Here is a 22,548-nt window from a genome sequence, read left to right as displayed (position 1 = left end):
GGTGAGCGCCGCACCGTTGCGAGGATCTTTTCCAACCTAAGAGTTTCATTCCGTTGTTTTAAAATCGAGCACGTGACAAAAATACAGGTTTACTATTCGTTTAAAAAGGTACGCTAGTCGAGGACGTTGCGTTCAGAAAATGGGTCCCGTTTCAGAACTTCTAACGGGCGAGATTCGAGTAGCGAGAGAAGTGGAAGAGCGATCGTTCGTAAGCGAGTAAGTACGCTAATTATTATTATTCTTAATTTATTTCAAGTAAAAATGAAAGGTTTTTGTTTAATTTCACGAGCGACCACGTACAAACACCAGTGTGTTGATTCGCGGGCGACATTTTTAGCGGCGTTGCGAGAAATATCTTCATGTATGTGTGAAGATTTGCGGTTGTAACTCGAGAACCGGAACGAGAGGGACATCAATCCGCGTAGTAGTAAAGAATTAGCAGTTTAACTTCGGGTAATAACATGTTAAGTGGCGGGCACTCCTAAATCTCGCGACGAAGAAAAACTTTCGACTCGAAAGAAGGCCTTTTATTTAAGAGTGGTAAAATATAGGCGAAGGAACATTTTCGAGTTGAAGACTCGCTTTTCAAATAGAAAATGGAACGAGAATAAGGGCTGGTTAAAATCAAGTTATTTAGTCAGTGCATTTTGCATTTTTATAGGTGTAGAAAAAAGATATTGAACTGGGTGTTACGTATAATTGAAAACATTCAACCCTAAGGACTTTCGTGGTAGTTTTCTATAAAGGACATTGAATCTTGCTTTCCTGACGAAGATACCATACCCCACAGACTCTTAGTATTACCACAGATATACGTAAATACGTATATCTGTGGTATTACGCCGGATGGTTCCTTTCCGAAAATTACAGTAGACACTGTAACTAAGACGCTGGCTACCAGCAACCAACCCCTCAAGCGGCTGATGTCTATCAACCCCACTGGCAAACTAGTCGGTGGGCACTATCCCCCCAACCGTTTAACATGATCCTCTAGTATATTCCAGGAAAAGCCAACGTGGTGGCCGACACCCTATCGCGCCCATCATTTTCGCCTCATGTAAACGAGACTTCCGAAGTCTGCACCATAACCATCGATTTGCTCAGCAGACAGGGACAAATGAACAAACCCGAACTCATCGATTGTTTCGAGACGCCCTTCGTCAGCCGCTTACTCAAAAACCCAAAAATATGCCTTACGCGTCTCAGTGTAGGTATTTGTCATATAGGTATTTTTTATAAGTGTCAGTTTCTTAAGTGATGCTCTAGAAGAAACTGGTGGTATCATCATGAACAAAATGGCGTAAAAGAGAATAGTCTTTTTATATACAATTGCCTTTGCCGTATGGTTCGCTTTAAAGCACTTACCAAAATTGTATTATTGCAATCGCGTACGAACGTACCTTCGGTAAGGATTTATCACACATGATAGAATTGTTATAAATTTTACGCAAATTCCTCGTCCATGGACCCACAGCTCTAATGTGCAGAGTTAAATTTGATTCGTCTGGACTTGAAGTCAACGTAAACGGATGGTATTCGCTAGGATTTAAGCCAAGACAAGCAATTCGCACCCATTGACCAGATTTGTACTCAAAACTTTCGGGACGTTTAAACTCCAGCGCCACGACACCTGAAACGTTACTATAAGCATTTTCCTAATCACTTTTGTTTCAACTTACTGGACGGAAGGATATGGGCACGAATTACAGGAATCTCCACCTTTTTCCTACTTAAAGACACTAACGTATCTAACGTAAACAGAACGACCGGCCCTAGGAAGAAGTAATGGAAGAACGGTTCCTACACAAACGTGACTTAGTATGACTCCAAGTTTGTCCGATTTTACCTGTATCAAGCGACCAGTTCCATGCAAAACCATAAAAATGAAAAATACCGGATACAAGCTATGGGTGTACCAAAACCAGTTGTATATGTGTTTTCTCACAAATGGCTGAGCGAATACGTAAATAAGAATCATGATAACCGTCAAAATGATTCCCGTTATACCGGTCATGGTTTGCCATGCCCAGTAATGAAACTTCGGTAATTCGTGAGTTCTACAATAATATGTTTAACGCAGTATCTTCGGGGAATCCGACTTACGGATGGAAATAGTTTCTGAAGAGACAGGTAAGATCGTCCGCAGTCTGTGTAGAGATGTGATAAAAGTTGAAACCATGTCCAATGATATGGAGTGCTATAATAAAAGTGTAATAGTAATAAAGTAATACCCACATAGCATTCGATATCTTATATTTATATCCATTTTAAACCATAATGTACAGGGAATGCCTGTTCATCTTATATAGGTATACACTACCTATGTATATTCATTATAATAGACATACCTATGTATTTTATGTCCAGTATGGATATTCTATAAATACACATTTTGGATGTGCTCAGAGCTGGGCAGTATTCGATTTTGTAAATACTTTTTAGTATTCAAATCCTTTAAAGTATTCAAATACTTTGTAATTAAATACTTTTATGGAAGCAGTATTTGTATTTGTAACTCAAATACTTTCACAAATATTTCGCATAGTATTTGAATACTTAACCTTCCTTTTTTTTTTACCAAAATCGACTACTCCAAATTTCTCGGAAAACACTTTTGATCTAGTTGCCCAATCTTGGAACTGTTTGAAATTATGAATTCTACAGGCCACATTCTATAAGAAAATTTTTTTTCGGGCCTCAAAACAGGCAGTGTATAACCTTCCTTTTTTACCAAAAATCGACTGCACCAAAATTTCTCGGGAAAACACTTTTTCTTATTAATTTTGGTGCGTAGAATCCAAAACAATTCGTACTTTTTCGATCAGACTTCTCAATCAAAAGTTATGGACTAGAAACCAATTTCGAAAGAAAATTCAAAAGGCTGTAACTTTTGAACTAATAGCCCAATCTTGGAACTGTTTGAAATTATGGATTCTACAGGCCACATTCTATAAGAAAAATTTTTTCCGGGTCGATCTGAGACAATTTTTTTTTGAGGGCCTCAAAAAAAGGCCTTCCTTTTTTACCAAAAATCGACTCACCAAAATTTCTCGGGAAAACACTTTTTCTTATTAATTTTGGTGCGTAGAATCCAAAACAATTCGTACTTTTTCGATCAGACTTCTCAATCAAAAGTTATAGACTAGAAACCAATTTCGAAAGAAAATTCAAAGGGCTGTAACTTTTGAACTAGTAGCCCAATCTTGGAACTGTTTGAAATTATGGATTCTACAGGCCACATTCTATAAGAAAAATTTTTTTCCGGGTCGATCTGAGACAATTTTTTTTGAGGGCCTCAAAAAAAGGCAGTGTATAACCTTCCTTTTTTACCAAAAATCGACTGCACCAAAATTTCTCGGGAAAACACTTTTTCTTATTAATTTTGGTGCGTAGAATCCAAAACAATTCGTACTTTTTCGATCAGACTTCTCAATCAAAATTTATAGACTAGAAACCAAAATAAAATTCAAAGGGCTGTAACTTTTGAACTAGTAGCCCAATCTTGGAACTGTTTGAAATTATGGATTCTACAGGCCACATTCTATAAAATAATTGTCGATCTGAGACAATTTTTTTTCGGCCTCAAAAAAAGGCAGTACTTTTAAGTTATTCAAATATTTGAGAACAATTTAGAAATGTTTAGGGAAAGTTTCCATTGTCACAAAATCAAATATAAGAATCCGATACAACTGAATACCGAACGATCCTGGAGTGAAACTTTTTGACTCGATAGTCTACGTAACTTAAAAACAATAGAGACCTTTCTTATATCCTTAAGACCATGTGTACCAATTTTCAAAGCGATCGCACGTTTCTAAACAAACTATCATGCACACGGACAAACGGATGTTCAAAAAAGGATCTGTTTCAAAATCGCTAGAATTAATTTCAGAAAGGTGTACGTGTCATGTGCACGACGTACGATCGCATTGAAAACTGGTACACGTATTCTTAAGGATATAACTGGTATAAGAAAGGTCATTTTACTCCCCTTAAATTTGTATATAACAATAGAAATATAAAAAAAAGCTAACCCCATACAAAGTATAACTTGATTTTTTAAGTAGTATTAAGCCTTTTATCTAGTATACTATTTTAAATTTTTAATGTATTTGAGTGACAAGTAAGGTATTTGAATACTTTTTACTGTATTCGAATACATTCTAAAGTATTTGAATACTTATTTTTTAAAGTATTTGAATACTTTTCAATGTATCTGTATCTAGTATTCGCTTGTGCTGGACGTAAAAGTATTTAGTATTCAAATACCTTTGATTTGTGTAAAGTATTTACTATTTAGTATTCAAATACTTTTTGAAAGTATTCTACCCAGCTCTGGATGTGCTATGGATGTTTAGGCACACACATTGTATGTATCTTTTATGTATAAATCTTATACCTCCTCACGAGGATCTTCTATGTATATACATGGGATTATATGGTATGGATATACGTTTTGGATTAGATACATGCGTTTTCTGTGTTACCGACGTTACAAACGTTAGCGCCTCATTTTCTGTGAATTACGGCGATGAAGACAGTAAGGTGCTATTGCAAATACAGTTCATTTTTCTAAAATAAGGAGTGTTATTCTGCGAGTTATTAATGAGTTTGTTTGTCTAATTTGGACAGTGAAAGTAATGATTTTTATTTCGTGTGTGCATGATCTAACGTTGCAAATATGTGTTAGTGAGTGAGATGTAAAGACTGGATGGGAATTAATATAAGGACAAGAGAGGCAGGTATGTTAGCAACCTATTTGTTATGAACTCGCGCTATTACAGTGTTGAACAAGAATACGATCAAGATGACTCAAGCTACCTTGTTAAATAAAACAATAATAGTTTCTTAAGCACATTTTCCATTGTATACCTACTAGGAGACTTAATAAACAAAAAGCTTCACTCAGTGAAAAGAATTTATTTATGTATGTATAGATGCTAGTAAACTTCGCGGATGTTAGAGGAATCTCTATAGAACATCCATTCTGAATGTATACAATATACATAGAATCAGAGCTGGGCAGTATTCGATTTTGTAAATACTTTTTAGTATTCAAATCCTTTAAAGTATTCAAATACTTTGTAATTAAATACTTTTATGGAAGCAGTATTTGTATTTGTAACTCAAATACTTTCACAAATATTTAGTATTGGAATACTTCGCAAAGTATTTGAAAACTTTGAGAAGTATTCGAATACTTCGCATAGTATTTGAAAACTTAACCATCCTTTTTTTACCAAAAAATCCAAAATCCAAAATTTCTCGGGAAAACACTTTTGATCTAGTAGCCCAATCTTGGAATTGCTTGAAATGATGGATTCTACAGGCCACATTCTATAAGAAAATTTTTTTTCCGGGTCGATCTGAGACAATTTTTTTTCGGGACTCAAAAAAAGGCAGAGTATAACCTTCCTTTTTTACCAAAAATCGACTGCACCAAAATTTCTCGGGAAAACACTTTTTCTTATTAATTTTGGTGCGTAGAATCAAAAACAATTCGTACTTTTTCGATCAGACTTCTCAATCAAAAGTTATAGACTAGAAACCAATTTCGAAAGAAAATTCAAAGGGCTGTAACTTTTGAACTAGTAGCCCAATCTTGAAACTGTTTGAAATTATGGATTCTACAGGCCACATTCTATAAGAAACATTTTTTTCCGGGTCGATCTGAGACATTTTTTTTGAGGGCCTCAAAAAAAGACAGTGTGTAACTTTCCTTTTTTACCAAACATCGACTGTACCAAAATTTCTCGGAAAAACACTTTTTCTTATTAATTTTGGTGCGTAGAATCCAAAACAATTCGTACTTTTTCGATCAGACTTCTCAATCAAAAGTTATTGACTAGAAACCAATTTCGAAAGAAAATTCAAAGGGCTGTAACTTTTGAACTAGTAGCCCAATCTTGGAACTGTTGGAAATTATGGATTCTACAGGCCACATTCTATAAGAAAATTTTTTTTCCGGGTCGATCTGAGACAATTTTTTTTTTCGGGGCTCAAAAAAAGGCAGTGTATAACCTTCCTTTTTTACCAAAAATCGACTGCACCAAAATTTCTCGGGAAAACACTTTGTCTTATTAATTTTGGTGCGTAGAATCCAAAACAATTCGTACTTTTTCGATCAGACTTCTCAATCAAAAGTTATAGACTAGAAACCAAATTTCGAAAAAAAATTCAAAGGGCTGTAACTTTTGAACTAGTAGCCCAATCTTGGAACTGTTTGAAATGATGGATTCTACAGGCCACAATTTTTTTCCGGCCTCAAAAAAACGCAGTACTTTTAAGTTATTCAAATATTTGAGAACAATTTAGAAATGTTTAGGGACAGTTTCCATTGTCACAAAATCAAATATAAAAATCCGATACATTTGAATACCGAACTCGATAGTCTACGTAACTTAAAAACAATAGGGACCTTTCTTATATCCTTAAGACCATGTGTACCAATTTTCAAAGCGATCGCACGTTTCTAAACCAACTATCATGCACACGGACAAACGGATGGTCAAAAATGGATCTGTTCCAAAATCGCTAAGATTAATTTCAGAAAGGCGTACGTATCATGTGCACGACGTACGATCGCTTTGAAAACTGGTACACGTATTCTTAAGGATATAACTGGTATAAGAAAGGTCCTTTTACTCCCCTTAAATTTGTATTATAACAATAGAAATATAAAAAAAGCTAACCCCATACAAAGTATAACTTGATTTTTTAAATAGTATTAAGACTTTTATCTAGTATTTAGTATTCAAATACCTTTGATTTGTGTAAAGTATTTACTATTTAAATACTTTTTGAAAGTATTCTGCCCAGCTCTGCATAGAATATCCTATTAAACATCTTTGCATATTACAGGAATATTCATGGTAAATCCAGTTGTCCGTATACCAATATGCATAGCATGTCTGATGCTATACATAAGACATCCAAAGCGTATATACTATGTATTATGTGAAGTCTGCCAAACTTATATCCCATGCACATACATCGGACATTAATTGCGAAATACTTTTCCACATTGGATGTATGGATGTACAAAATCCCACGTGGAATGTGCTTGTTATATGCAATGTATATAATAGGTCTGCTATGTGGGTACATGGTACTTACTTGTAAAAAACAATGCCCAATACGCGATGTATTTGTGAAATTCAACCATAGCATCAAATGGAAAATATAGTCCCAGTACTGTATCTCGTAAGAACGTACAAGTGTTTTTACACATAGTTACCAACAAAGAAGAGTAAGCAAACATCATTGCAGATGCACCTCCTCGTGTAATCGTAACCCCATATCCGGCAATTATCCGAAGTCCAGAGTGCTCAGACTCCACAGAATAATCTACGGATTTTTTAAAGTGAATTAATCATTCAATGGAGTGCTCGTCAAAATCGCTACTTTTCGCCTGTCTTTTGTTCCAGACGAAAACTTGCCACTTTTTTATCTTACTTACAGTATGCCCGTTCTGCAAAAATTGCCCACAAAACCAAAGTGTATAGAGAAAACCAAAATATTTCTTTCGCATTCTCCTCTATGTACCGTAAAATTTGAGTATATTTCCCTGGTTTTTCCTTTCGAATGGTTGTTACACTATCTTGTTCTTTATCGATTAACTCATTCGTTTGCTTACTACTGCTAACTCCTTGTAATCTTGCCTTAATATCAGCTGGATTTCTACAACATCAAGCGATATGAAATATTTTTTGGGTCTTGTTCGTAGTATCCATACTCGTAAATGCTTTCGATGGTGTTTCTTGCACTATCTAGGAAATTGTGACCTTTAACCTCCGGAGCGCCCTTAAAACCTAAATTGGCATAATTCAGCTTCTTAATGTCTTCCCCTATGATTCTCTTAAAATCCTCGAAACTCAAACTGGTCTGTAATACAAAATATATGCCCACTACAGTACAAAAACACACGTACGTAATACTGGCACCGCAACTTTAGCCTGCACATATAATATATATGCCATATTTTTTCTCTAATTATGCTCTAAGCATTCTTTTTTCACTCTCCAAAAATTTGTTTTTAAATATTTGAGCGTGACGGTGGCACCGCAAGTACTAAAACACCTATCAAAAACATTTAATTTATATTTTTGTACCAATACTATTTATTGGTCAAAGAAATTTCTTCCACCAGTGAAATGTCGCGAAATTTTTTCGTATTAACTGGAACATTTATCTTAGTTGTTTAATCAATTTCGACAACCGACTTATCACCACATCTTTTCATTTCATCACTCATAACGAATTAGCTTGGAGCATCAATGCAAAATGAAAAGCAACATCCATAATTTATTTTGACGTTTATTATCGTCATGGAAATAATGTCATGGGCTTCGAGATTATTACATATAAATATACATTCGCGTGTGTAATTACGCTTAAAGTTTCTTTTGATTCATTGAATACCTTCGAATACCATTCGTAGTCGAAGTATTTCTAGATTATTTTTGAGGTGTTGTTCCACTCATGCTAATTACGCTTGGGCGAGTGGTATTAATCAACGCAACTAGCATTCGTAACAGCACCTCAAAAATATTCAACAATACTTCCACTACTTATGGTATTATATATGAAAATTTGGAGGGTGAAAAAATAATGCTTTTGGTGATTAAATAGAGCAAAAATATGGCATATATATTATATGTGCAGGCTAAAGTTGCGGTGCCAGCATGACATACGTCAAAAACACCCCAAACCTTGTTATGTAATCCTGCCGATTGCATCATGTTCTTAATCGTCTTCTGCAACACAGAGGGCTCAATCTTACCTTGAACTGTTTCCAAGAAAGATCTACAACGAGTTACGAATCAAGTTTTGAAAAATACAAAGATGTAACTACTTGATCATGTCGGAGAATTCGGACACGGACAACACGCCAGTCGCGTTTACATCATACATGTCAAACAACAGCTTCGCCTTCTTCAGTTCATCTCCTTCCGCAAATATTATCAGTAAATCGACAAACTCGCGAAACGAAATGAAGCCATTCTTATCTTTATCAATGAGATTAAACATTCTAACTACGAATTCTGCATTGGAAGACATATTTAGCGCTTCAGCAAATTCGACCAAGGTTAATTCCGTGTGTACGATTTCTTTTGCCATTTTTGCGTCCACTTTCAATAACTCTTCTCTGGAGTGTTGAATTTGGAAGGCCTGCATAACAGAGAGGTGGTAAACACTTCCAAGTATATGCATAGGTAGAGACTTACTTGGGCAAACACAACCCTGAAGAACATCTCTAAGCGTTGTTGTCTATGTTCTTGGGTAACCACAATCTTGAATGCAGCTTTCAATGTGAAATTAGAGATGTTTTCTCGCTCAACGTGCACGGTACTAATGAACTGCTCGAGAGCATTTAGGAAGGTTTTCCGTAAATAGTTGGAATCAAATTTAATTACCTGAAACAATAAGGCTCTTAGCAAGTAGAAACCGACAACTAGTCCGTACTAAATCGTAATCTTGGTGCGACTTCATGAAAACGTACGGCTGATCAGATATAACGTAAATCTGAAGTTTACACTTATTATAGGATAAGTCCAGGGCCCTTAGTAGATTCCCTTTATGCGTCATGACACAAATTTGCTTCGTCTTAGTATTCAAAACAATAGCGACTGGTTTCAATAATTCGTTATGGTTACTCCATTCCATTACTGAAACGTAATTCGACAATTGCCATTTTAGGCAATACAATAAATCACCTGTAAACAATGGAAGATCGATGTGGTTTTCGTTTCTCAATGTCGATCTGACGGAATCGTCAATTTGCGTTTGTAGCAGTTTTTCTTGTTTCTGCTTCAGCTGTATTAATAAGTAAACCCCACCACATGTACCTATTGGAACAGAAATTAATAGTTATATAATAAAAATTAATTGCTATTTTTTTGTAAAACAAAACGTTTATTTAATTTGGATTTTCTAATTTTTTTCGATTTTTTTATATGGACGAATGATTTCTTAGTATGGTACTGTCGAACTAACTGCGTGTGAAAGTTAGAGGAGCCAAGAAGTCGTGGAAGATTTTCCTTGTAAAAACTCAGTCAACGTGGAGCCGAGTTATATCTGTCAATTTAGGTTTCTAACGTTTAGCATTAGTTGAGAAGAAGCTGGCTAATTACATATTCGCATGAACGATGCGTGTAGTTTTCAAAGTTTAAAGTAGTGCGAATTAGGTCCTTGGTAAATTAGCCGTGGGGTCGTTCAGACGAAGCCACAAAAACGATGTCCGAGGTATAGATTACCGCAGGATCGGACATTTTACTTTAACAGGTTTGAAAATTAAAAACAAGTTAAAAAGTAATCGTAAACGATTTACATAAAGCGCATTTCCACTTGCATTCATTTCCCATTTGTAAGATGCAACTTCTGTTAAAATCGTAAAAATCCGCCCACAAATATGAAAGATAGCGTTGCACATGGGCAATCCATTGTTGACGTGCTACTTCAATTTCAGTTTATGAGAAGAATTTCATTTCAATGCTTTTCTAAATAAGAAAGTTGGAACTGCGCATGCGCAAACCTAAATTTTGAAACTAATGTTAGATTTTCCTTTGTTCCAAGCGCCAAAGTATCAAATTTCACTTAAATGCTTCCATAGATAAAAAAAAGTTGGCTTGCACATGAGCAAAATAAAATTTTCCATATTGAATTTCATGCAATTCAGTTCATAACTAACGGAGATGTAAAAGCGATCGGACATTTCTAAACAAAAATATCGTTCACACGGACAGATAGAGGGACAGACAGGCAAAGGAACAGACGGACAGACCAACAGACAGACGACAGACAACAATACAAAATTATAAATGCTCTCTAGGATGGTTTGTTTGTTGGTTTTTTTACAAACTTTTTTAGCAATAAACGCAGATAAAATTCCTTCCTTTGTGCAAGCCTCGACACCATAACGAACCAAATAGCGAAAAAAGTAGAACAATAGCTCTTAAGATAAAGAACTAATAGCGTCGCAAAACGAGCGGACGGACGGACGGACGGACAAAGTGGCCACAATAGCGCATTTTTTTTATTTTTGTGGAAATGCGCTAAAAAAGAAATTACACTGTATATACTTTTGATGTGTGGACACAACTAGAAGATACCAAAGTTCTTCCACTTCAATAATAAATAAACGTGTAAACAAATATAGAAAACGAGCTCCTGGGTATATGGCTATAGCATGTGCAAAACCAAATTTTGAACCTGGCGTTAAATTTGCTTTTATTCCAAGTGGCTATGTATCAAATTTCATTTAAATCTCTCTGTAAATAAGAAAGTTGGCACTGCGCATGCGCGAAACCAAATTTTGAACCTGGCGTTCAATTTTTATTCAAAGTGTCCATGTACCAAATTTAATTTAAATAAGTACCTTCATAAATAAGAAAGTTTGAAATTCGGTTTATAAATGGTCGAGATGCGAAAAGGGCACTGTGAATGTTGATCGATTCATAACTCACGGGAATGTCAACAGGGCCCCCGATCTACAAATTTGATAAAGAATCCACCTGCAAAATTTTCCGAAGATATCGTGCTAACGGACGGACAGACGGACAGACACCGCAAAATTATAAACTCGCTAGGAGCTCGTTAATAACGAGAATCTTTGTAACGGGAGCCCTCCAATGGGGTTTATGTAATTTGATTTTTAAAATTAAATAGGACACATGGTGTAGGCGCCATTTTAATTAGATGGTGGTTTCCACAAATTAATTTTAGGGTTGAGTCAGTTGAGTGTTTTAAGTCTGCGTGATTTTTAGTATTGAATATTACAACGTGTACAAGGTGATCCCATTATAGGGCTTTCTCCAAAATTTGGTCGCTCTATTGTTTCTTCAATGGTTTTTGGACACGGCACTGTCCGATTAATTATTGTGAAGGAAAGTTGGTAGCAGCAGTCTGGGAGGAGATAAGGTAAAATTAATGAATTATACGCACTATTGTGCCATCTCTATATACATTTGAAGTATCTATAGTTCTATATCTAGATATTTTGGGAAAAATGTAACGATATCTGTAACTAGATACATTTTTCATTGTATCTGGGCGTACTTTTTGTTGTTGTTGTTGTATCCGTTGCATTGGACTATAAATCCGGAGGTTGGGTGTTCGAACCTGGGTTGAGGTGAATTTTTCATCTGTGGCAGAGATGAGAATTACCTTAGACCAGTTTCGAGCACTCTGCCGGCTACTCCGAATTAGGTTTTCCTGCAGTTTTTCTAATTCGTAAGGTAAATACCGGAGTAGCATAGAACAACTTAAGACCTTCTGCAAAGGCATCTCTAAAAAGCATTTGCGGGTCACTCTGTAATTGGACGCAAGTCTGTTGAGGGCCCAGAACAAGAAAGGGATAATAAATAAATAATAACTAAATAAATATCGAAAACGAGCTCCTGGGTATGTCTATAGCATGTGCAAAACCAAATTTTAAACCTGATGTTAGTTTTGCTTTTATTTAAAGTGTATATGTATGAAATTTCATTTAATTGCTTCCATAAATAAGAAAGTTGGCACTACACATCCTACACAAAACCAAATTTGGAAAATGGCGCTACATATTTGCTTTTATTCCAAGTGGCTATGTATCAAATTTAACTTGGATGCCTCCATAAATAAGAAAGTTGGCACTGCGCATGCGCAAACCAAATTTTCAAACTGGTGTTAAATTTGCTTTTATTCCAAGTGGCTATGCATCAAATTTCATTTAAATCCCTCCATAAATAAGAAAGTTGTCATATGGCTAAAGCTATGCGCATATTGAATTTCATGTAATTCGGTTCATAACTCACGGAGATGTCAAAAGGGCCTTCCTTATTTTTTGGGCTACATTGCCAATTCACGAACTCATATCTACAAATTTGATAAAGAATCCACCTACAAAATTTTATCGTAATCGGTCCATTCGTTATCGAGATATCGTGCTAACGGATGGACAGACGTACAGACGAACAGACACCGCAAAATTATAAACTCGCTAGGAGCTCGTTAATAAATAAATCCGATTTATTCCCTTGCATTTCTCTTCCTTTCTCCCTTCCGATGGCAAACTACGATTTTGTACTGACATTACTCACAATGGGATTTATTATACATGAGCTGAATTATCGTGATTAAAGCCCGGCATGTAAGAATAAGAAAGATAAAAACAGAAGCATAATTTGTCATAAGTTTCTAGTGAGAAATGCACAAACTGTAATTTTCGTTAATAAGCTGTGGTTTCGGTCAAATCAGTGAACGATTGCAACATTCGAACGGTAATTTGACTTTGAGTTTGAGAAAATAATTATCATCATTTTAAACACAACCTCAAACTGTTAGGTGTTATTTTTTTAAAACTCGATTCCAGAGTTTTCTAGACTTCTTACCTATATATGTTATCTAGATGCAAAATATAGGTACCTATCTACATCTAGATACAATGAAGCAAATGTATATGTATCTAGATGCTCAAATAAAAGTATCTGTCACAACATTGATTATAGGTGTCAGTTTTTGACGAGTTCGATCCGTTTCGTGAGGCAGCCTGCTTACGCTAGGAGTTTATTGATTGAACGAATAAATCGAATAGCAACATTTTGAAGGTGTATTTGTAAAATTGCAAAAAGTGGGGATTAAGCCGAGAGAGCGATACTTTGCGAAAGGTGCGCGTCTAAAATCAAGTGTATAAAATTTGACAATACCGTAGAGTAGGTAATTAGCATAAAACCTTGACAGCTAATCATTACCCTCGTTAGTAAAAACTGGTGTAACAATCTATATATTCGGCGTGTCACTGATACAGTTCGACCCCTACCATCAAGACCACTAAGTAAATACTTACCAATCAAGAAGGTCACTAGGCCCGCATATGTAAGAATGAAAGAAGCTTCACTTTGACTGAAATAATTGTAGGAATATCCTTGTACACAGGGCTCGTTCAAGTTCTCCGCATTTAACTGAGGCAGGTGATAACAATTAAATGGTTCTGTAGTTGTTGGACTTAATCTTATTCTGCACTCTGATCTAATCAACTTTGATACACAATTCTCAGCGATTTCGTAAACTGAAAGTCTTATTCTGAAACAGGTATAAGCTTATGTCGCAACCTACTGTTTCGCAAGGGCACATTAAAAGGATTTCTGGGAATATCATTGTGATCCATTTTTGTGACCGCCATTATAACATCATAAAAAGTTAATTCCTTTAATCTGTCTATTTCTTCATTCGTGAATAACCTAAAAAGCGTTTTTCTCAAATAACTACCTACTTCGAGTAGAAACGTAATATATAATACTATACCCATTTTTTGTATTGTTGAACCAAAATCGATCACCGTCTCGAATTCGTTGGAATTGATCGACAATAACGGCTTGGAAAAGTTCACCCGGTCCATCACCAGTTTCGAGAATACCGCCGACCCAAGGATCGATATCATTAAAACTGTTGTTATACAATAACATCAATCTTTCTTTAATCTAGGAAGCTTTGTTTAAAAAATAATTAGCAAATACAGCAACCTACCTCCGTGCTCACATACTGAAAATGATCCACATTAGTTACTGGGGGTAAACCGTAAGCTTTTCGAGCAGAATTAAAATCGGGCAATCCGTGATCGCGAGCGCGTTGGATATTAACTGCCATTAAATCTCGTCTTGGAAATTCGATCGGTCCAAAAACATTACCTCGTAAATCTTCAACTATTTTATGATCTTCTTCTTCGCATAACTGCACAGACATTCCCATTAACACTCTGTCAATATCAATAAGTTCTTCATTAGAATAATTGGTTTTAATTGCATCTTGCGGCCTCCAAAAGGCATTGCAGGTTCTTACAGCGTAACGACCCCAATTTGGGAAGGAATAGTTGCAACCGTTCCTACCATAATCACGTAGATAAACTCCGGGCGTAACTAGGGTGTGACCAAAACGAAAAGCGGCCGCTTGGAAAAACTGATCAATTTGTGGATCAACACTTGGATCGTAGCCTTTGTATGGAGTCATAGTAGTGACGTTGAGCCATGCGGGCAACCACTCATCAAACACTATGTGTTGATGAGTGGCAATTACCCATTTCCTCGCTTCGTTAAAAACTCTCTCTGATGACCATTCGGGATGATGTGCCCTAAATCTTCTGGCTAAATAGTTGTGCCAACGGAACCACAATACACCATAAGTTAAAAGGAAAGTATTTTCATTTCCACGCGGGTTTCCAAGTTCTAAAACAAGAATAAGCAGACTGCCAAAATGAAAACAGTAAAACGCACTAAAGAATCTGGATATGCGCGCCAATTCGTGTCTTTGAACAAATTCGGCATGATGAAACGGTGGTGGCGGATTGGCCAACGGGAGCCGATCAGTGTTATACTCTGGAAAAAGTCCTTCATGAGAGTAGGCGAGGAGACCATCAGGATCCATTGTGCCATTAGAGTATGTGCGAAGTCGATCGGCCCATTGCTTTGTGATACCGTACATCAGTCCTCCGTCGATGAATGGAGTAATTTCGTTTATCTTAAAACAGAAATGCCTGAATGAGAGGGCCATTGTATACCACCTTTACCTGCTGCCTGGGATTATTTGGACTTAATCCCGTTGCTTGATTGTATCTGGTTCTTAATAATGGCAGTACCGTGTGACCCGGTTTTTTTCTGTACGAATGATTCAAAGGTATGGGAATATTAAAATACTCAGGGGGACAAGCGGGTCGTTGCGCGTCGAGAATCTCTTCGACGACTTGTTGGCCTACAATAATTAGGTCGGTAATTGCGCCAGCAAGCGGTACTTTTGTAGGTTACCAAAGAATACTAGCAAAGCATTTTTTCCGGTTCGCGATTGTGATCCAATGGGTCCCTCCAACAGTTGCTCGCTAAGTTCCAATGGGTTTGGTCTTTTGGAGCCAGACGGCAAATACGTCCCATCCTCGTAAGCTGCCGGCCACCTCCTTAGTAGAGTACCGTCTAAAGATACAGTCAAATTATATTTACACGAGCACAACATGTTTACGACACACATACCAATAGCTCCCAAATCAGGCCTTGCAAAATTGTTATACCACCCATCATATCCTTCAAATTCTACGTCCGTTTCCCTTGAGTTTTTACAGGTATGCGATGGATCCTTAGACCAACAGCCTCTCAACAGCCAATCACCTAGTACAGTTCTGTCACTTGAATGTATTCCGGGCCAGTCATCGATACCTGGTTTTCGGTCCCCTAATTAAAAATACGATTAGCCCTTATTTTCAAAAATGCGTTCTTTTGTTAGTATAGCATCTTTATTTTCTTGCTTTGAAGAACAATAAACGGTGAGTATTTGCAGTTGCAGTTTTAAATTGTTCGAATTTCATTTAGTAAAAATTACACATGTACCGCCTCATAAGGAAGGTGAGCGCGAGTGGGTTGCTAAAAATCGGTGGACTAGATTGGTCCCACAAAATTTGCGTTCAACCCGCTTCGCATTTTCTACTCGGCCCCAAGGAAACCTTGGAGATGAGAAGGAAGCCTACCTTCAATCGCAATAGCGTGGCAGTTCTTCCAATTAACTTGGAATCACGCAAATTCTATCGGGCGCGGTTTCATTAAAAATCATTCGCGCAAATGTTGTAATGCGTCTTTGGGTCTGAATTGGAATAGGGTACCAGTTAAACTCGTCTATATTGTGCGAATAACCAGTCTGAAGTGAAATTCGTAACGCAGTTTTAGTGTTGACGTAATACCGATGAAGACCATTCGCTTTATCGTAGCGCGTAAACAAGTTAATTTTAAATCGCGAACGTATGAATTTGTGGTCTAGAAATGCAAATGTTCAGTGCTCATTTTGATGAAATTGTGATGTAACCAAAACCCCGCTACACATAAATCGCATTTAAGGATTACGAAAAAACTCCAATATCAAACGAAGAAATTACGAGTCCGGTATAGTTTGGTCGAGATAAATAAAAGTTCATTATCCAGAAGTTTACCATAGGTACAACAAGAAGCGCGAGTTACAAAAGTTCAACTGTATCACCCCAAAAGCGATCCAGTTTTCATTTGTTCTTGCAGTGAACCTTTCCAAGGAAGGGAGCGCCGTACCATTTGTAACCTAAAGAAAAACACCGACTTCTAGATCGCCCTTCAAGGGTTATGAATATTTTCCTAGTAAACGCGAAATTAATAACCATATCTACCATCTACCATATCTACAGATGTGTTCTCTACACGTTCGACAACCTCCATCAATTCAGTACCAACCAAGATGTCAGCAGCACGATGAAAACGCGTTTCGCACGGCAACTCTGTATCCCAAAACACACTACACATTTATATGAACAATCTCCCACATATAGGTGCATTAAATTATTTAATCACCTACCTATGCGGATCCAAAAATGCAAAGCAGCACAATTTAAATCCTTGGCGAAAAATTTCTTTCTGGAGCACCCATATTACACAGTGGTGGAGTACTTGGCAGGCTCTCCAGTATGATATCGAGAGTCCTATATGTCTCTTGTCTTTTGTTTTATACACTTATAAATGTTTTATATACTTATATGTTACGTTTGTCACTAACTAATTGTTTGTATACGATTTACTCTCCTGACGACCCTATATTACTAATGTAATCTGAAAGGGAAATAAATAAATATGAAATATGAAACAAAATAAAATATTCAAAATTTTGAGTTTCGATTACAGTTTTGTATAACCCTTTCATTTTTTTAAATAGGGCGTTAGACGGCACTATTCTTGCTAAACATTTCAGTGTTTCAAGTTGAAAGAATCGAAGAACTATTGATAATCTTTCCAGAACTCTAAAAAAGTTGGGGTGGGGGCTGCGTGCAGTTGTCTTCTTTCTAAGATTTACATAATATGCATAACTGGTAGAACTTCATGAGAAGCCTCTAGAACCTGAATTACAGTTGCAAAGTTTTATAAATGAGAGGTTAATTTCACATGTTTCCATTTTATAAAAATAAGATCGTCATACTAACACTTAGATCATTAGATGTCACTATGTAACAGAGCTGGGCAGAATAGTACAAAATTAAATACTAGGTACTTTGAAAAGTTTTTAAATACAGTAAAAAGTATTCAAACACTAGAGTTAGACGAGGAACAGATAAACAGACGGACGGGCAGACAAAACTAGGGAATGCAATCCCGCAGCAAAATCTCAATCCCGGTATTTGCGGGATTGTTAGATGTTAATCCCGCGGGATTCCGGTATTTGCGGGATCTTGCAAAACTTTAAATAAATTGGCAAATAAGCAATTCTGTGCGGTTAACTTCTGTATTAAAATAAATCGCTAATTATCACAATATTTAACAAAAAAGTACCTTCGGCCTAACTTAGAACTCAAAAAAACCTTACCTGTAAAGCACAAACAGTCTTCTAAAGTGCCTCAAAAATCATAGTACATTTTTAACGAAAAAAGTTTAACAATTATTTTAAAAATAATTTCTCCGTTATGCGTTTCATTAACAAAGCAAACAGAGTCGTCCCCTTGGTCGACAAATTCCTCAGTCCCGCAAATCCCGCGGGATCCCGCTCCATTTATGTGCGGGATTAATCTCGCAAAAATGCTTATTTCGGGATCCCGGTATTGCATTTCTAGTCTATAACTTTTGATTGAGAAGTCTGATCGAAAAAGTACGAATTGTTTTGGATTCTACGCACCAAAATTAATAAGAAAAAGTGTTTTCCCGAGAAATTTTGGTGCAGTAGATTTTTGGTAAAAAAAGAAGGTTAAACACTGCCTTTTTTTGAGGCCCTAAGAAAAAATTGTCTCAGATCGACCCGGAAAAAAAATTTTCTTATAGAATGTGGCCTGTAGAATCCATAATTTCAAACAGTTCCTAGATTGGGCTACTAGTTCAAAAGTTACAGCTCTTTGAATTTTCTTTCGAAATTGGTTTCTAGTCTATATACAGGGTGACACTTTTAAAACTTTCAATGGGCGATATTGTTTTTTATATTAGAGGTTATCACAAAATGGCCAAAACCGTTTCGGTAGAATCGAGGGGGAAGCAAAATGGTCGTATAAAGAAGGAACCAACTTCAACCTCGTACCCCCCGCCACCCCCCTCCCTAAATTTTGAATTGTGACGTATCACTTGTGATACATCATTGGAAAGCTCTTAAAAAATCCTTTTCAGAAATACCATATACTGGTGCATTTAGACTGCCCATTCACAATTTATGTAATAAAAATGAGTAATTTGAATATTTGATGAATTTGTCAGTGTTTGAAATAAAAAAAATTTCTTAGATCTAGTGATGCTTTGGAAAAACAATGACAGCAATTTTTAGTAAATAATAATTTTCTATTGCTTTATTTGTTGATCGGTTATTATTATTTTAGTCTCGTTTTTAGTATTTCTTGGCAAGAAAATTACAAATTTTGAATTTAACTAAAGATTTCATAATGGTGTACACGTTAGCCGAAAGAGTTGAAATTATTTTCATCTATGGTTCTGAAGCGCGATCTGCATTTAGAATAGCAGCTGTTTTTAATGCCCGCGACACCCAGAACGACGTGTCAGTCACACTTATGTTGCAATGTTAGTGACTAAATTTGAAGAAACTGGGTCAGTGGAAAATAAGGAAAGAGACGGACCAAGAATAATGGATGAAGCTACTCAGATTGAAGTTTTAGGTCATTTTGGTACAAACCCAACATCATCTATTCGAAAAGCAGCGACTATGACCGGACTTTCGCGAGAAACTGTACGACGAACTCTTAAGGTGCACAAATTCTACCCTTATAAGATGCAGATTGTACAGGAACTAACCGAAGACGACTCCGATCTAAGAATCCAATTTTGTGAAATAATGACCGAGAATATTCAAAATAATCCGGAACTGCTGAAAAACATTTGTTTTAGTGATGAATGTACATTCTTTTTAAATGGAAATATGAACAAACATAACTGCCGGTATTGGGACGATAAAAATACTCATCTTTTTCGCGAGGGGCATACTCAACGGCCCCAAAAAATTAACGTCTGGGCAGGTATCTTAGGTGATAGCATTATTGGTCCTCTGTTTATCGAAGGAAATTTAACTGGAGATACTTACCTAAACATGCTACAAAATACCGTCGAGCCTCTCATCACTCATGAAATAGAGAATCAAATAAATCCAATTGACGGAAACATAAATTTGATTGAAGATTTCATACATTTTCAACAAGATGGGGCTCCTCCTCATTACTCTATGGCTGTGGATAGGACGAAGAGGTCCTATAGAATGGCCAGCACGATCTCCAGATCTGACACCATTGGATTTCTTTGGGGTCATTTAAAATCGGTTGTGTACAAAACTGAACCAGCTTCCATAAATGATCTTCGCTACCGGATAGTCAGGGAGTGCCGTTCACTTTCCAGGGAAGTGTTTAAAAATGTTAGAAATGAATTTGAAAACCGTTTGTGGTATTGTTTAGAACAAAACGGTGAACATTTTATTAAATAAAAGTTGTTTATTTGCGGAGTTCAAATTTTAGTGTAATAAATTGTGAATGGGCAGTTTAAATGTACCAGTGTATGGTATTTCTGAAAAGCATTTTTAAGAGCTTTCCAATGATGTATCACAAGTGATACGTCACAATTCAAAATTTAGGCATGGGGGAGGCGGGGGGTACGAGGTTGAAGTTGGTTCCTTCTTTATACGACCACTTTGCTTCCCCCTCGATTCTACTGAAACGGTTTTGGCCATTTTGTGATACCTCTAATATAAAAAACGATATCGCCCATTGCAAGTTTTAAAAGTGTCACCCTGTATAACCTTTGATTGAGAAGTCTGACCGAAAAAGTACGAATTGTTTTGGTTTCTACGCAACAAAATTAATAAGAAAAAGTGTTTTCTCGAGAAATTTTGGTGCAGTCGATTTTTGGTAAAAAAGGAAGGTTATACACTGCCTTTTTTTGAGCCCCGAAAAAAAAATTGTCTCAGATCGACCCGGAAAAAATTTTTTCTTATAGAATGTGGCCTGTAGAATCCATAATTTCAAACAGTTCCAAGATTGGGCTACTAGTTCAAAAGTTACAGCCCTTTGAATTTTCTTTCGAAATTGCTTTCTAGTAGGGAATGCAATCCCGCAGCAAAATCTCAATCCCGGTATTTGCGGGATTGTTAGATGTTAATCCCGCGGGATCCCGGAATTTGCGGGATTTCGCAAAACTTTAAATAAATTGGCAAATAAGCAATTCTGTGCGGTTAAGTTCTGTATTAAAATAAATCGCTAATTATCACAATATTTAACAAAAAAGTACCTTGGGCCTAACTTAGAACTAAAAAAAACCTTACCTGTAAAGCACAAAAAGTCTTCTAAAGTGCCTCAAAAATCATAGTACATTTTTAACGAAAAAAGTTTAACAATTATTTAAAAAATAATTGGCCGTTATCAGTTTCATTAACAAAGTAAACAGAGTCGTCCCCTTGGTCGACAAATTTCTCAGTCCCGCGGGATCCCACTCCATTTATGTGCGGGATTAATCTCGCAAAAATGCTGCGGGATCCCGGTATTTCGGAATCCCGCAATCCCGGTATTGCATTCCCTAGACAAAACCAATACATAAGGGGAAATTTCCTTAATACAAATACTGCTTCCATAGAAGTATTATTTACAGAGTAATTGAATACTAAAAAGTATTTATAACGTCGAATACTACCCTTGGCTCAGGTATGCAGTTAATTTGTTATTAAACATTTTACTTTATTTTATGTGGCACAGATTAGTCCTGATTATTGTTAATTAATCCGTTCAGTAAATTTTTCATTGGGCATGACTTAAAGTACCGCTGTGATATGCAAATTTATCTAATCTGTACCATCTTGTTCCGCGTATGACAACAAGAGGCGCCGCAAATCACTACTGGTGAAATTCGTATATGCAAGGGTTCTGAACAGTTTTTAGTCATTCTTTATTGGAAAGAGAAGGGATAATTATGGGGCTCCGTAGACATAGTTTTTGAATATTTACTTTAACAATGTAATTCAAAATTATCCAAAGTATAAGTGAACTTATTTTAATTTTGAAAAAGTGACACTCACAATTCATTAACAGAATGCCAAAATCACAATCAAAAAAAGTTCAAAGTAAAGTGACAGGAATTCTACAGTGGAGCTCAAATGCAGTTGCGTAAGATCCTTCTTAACAATTCCTAATTTTTATGTTCATCATTTTCAAACTAATGAATACTTACAAATATAGAGGAAGTTTGAAATTTCCACGGGTAATTTTGTAAGAATAAAAATTTGTATCAATATTAATCAATAATTGGGTGTTTTCCTCAAACTGCCTTTACAATTATTGTAGGGATCAAACTTTCTGTACTTCAAAAAAGAATTCACACCTACCTTGATACAGTCATTCTTGGATCCTTTTTACATTACAAATAGTTAAAAACTGTATTTATGTAATTGCAATTGCCAATACTTACATTGGCGGATTTGTGGAACAGGAGGAACAGGTACCGGTGGCGGAGCCGGTTCAGGTGGTATTTGTCCCAAAACGTGGTTAACGATAAAAAATATCAGGAGGATAATCATGCTTCACAAGTCACACGAGCACCACATACCAAACGA

General features: G+C 36.3%; 1 protein-coding gene across 1 annotated transcript in view; it reads right to left on the bottom strand.

The window, feature by feature from the left end:
• LOC116165495 (dual oxidase-like) overlaps positions 1-22,548 on the bottom strand; it is a 26,434-nt gene extending 3,886 nt beyond the window's left edge. Inside the window, exons 1-21 of the mRNA XM_031479981.1 lie at positions 22,404-22,548; positions 15,996-16,193; positions 15,777-15,938; positions 15,542-15,723; positions 15,249-15,492; positions 14,506-15,200; positions 14,284-14,459; positions 14,095-14,219; positions 13,826-14,047; positions 9,717-9,848; positions 9,466-9,668; positions 9,228-9,416; positions 8,855-9,171; positions 8,712-8,805; positions 7,736-7,884; positions 7,460-7,680; positions 7,117-7,347; positions 2,104-2,197; positions 1,847-2,057; positions 1,680-1,800; positions 1,401-1,630 (exon numbers count right to left, since the gene is read on the bottom strand). Coding sequence (XP_031335841.1) covers positions 1,401-1,630; positions 1,680-1,800; positions 1,847-2,057; positions 2,104-2,197; positions 7,117-7,347; positions 7,460-7,680; positions 7,736-7,884; positions 8,712-8,805; positions 8,855-9,171; positions 9,228-9,416; positions 9,466-9,668; positions 9,717-9,848; positions 13,826-14,047; positions 14,095-14,219; positions 14,284-14,459; positions 14,506-15,200; positions 15,249-15,492; positions 15,542-15,723; positions 15,777-15,938; positions 15,996-16,193; positions 22,404-22,512 — 4,305 coding nt within the window. The 5' untranslated portion in view covers positions 22,513-22,548. The remainder of the gene's footprint in view (positions 1-1,400; positions 1,631-1,679; positions 1,801-1,846; positions 2,058-2,103; positions 2,198-7,116; positions 7,348-7,459; positions 7,681-7,735; positions 7,885-8,711; positions 8,806-8,854; positions 9,172-9,227; positions 9,417-9,465; positions 9,669-9,716; positions 9,849-13,825; positions 14,048-14,094; positions 14,220-14,283; positions 14,460-14,505; positions 15,201-15,248; positions 15,493-15,541; positions 15,724-15,776; positions 15,939-15,995; positions 16,194-22,403) is intronic.

This window comes from Photinus pyralis, unplaced genomic scaffold, assembly GCF_008802855.1.
Source record: "Photinus pyralis isolate 1611_PpyrPB1 unplaced genomic scaffold, Ppyr1.3 Ppyr1.4_LG3a, whole genome shotgun sequence".
Classification (NCBI taxonomy): domain Eukaryota; kingdom Metazoa; phylum Arthropoda; class Insecta; order Coleoptera; family Lampyridae; genus Photinus; species Photinus pyralis.
This window is presented reverse-complemented; position numbering and strand designations above follow the sequence as displayed.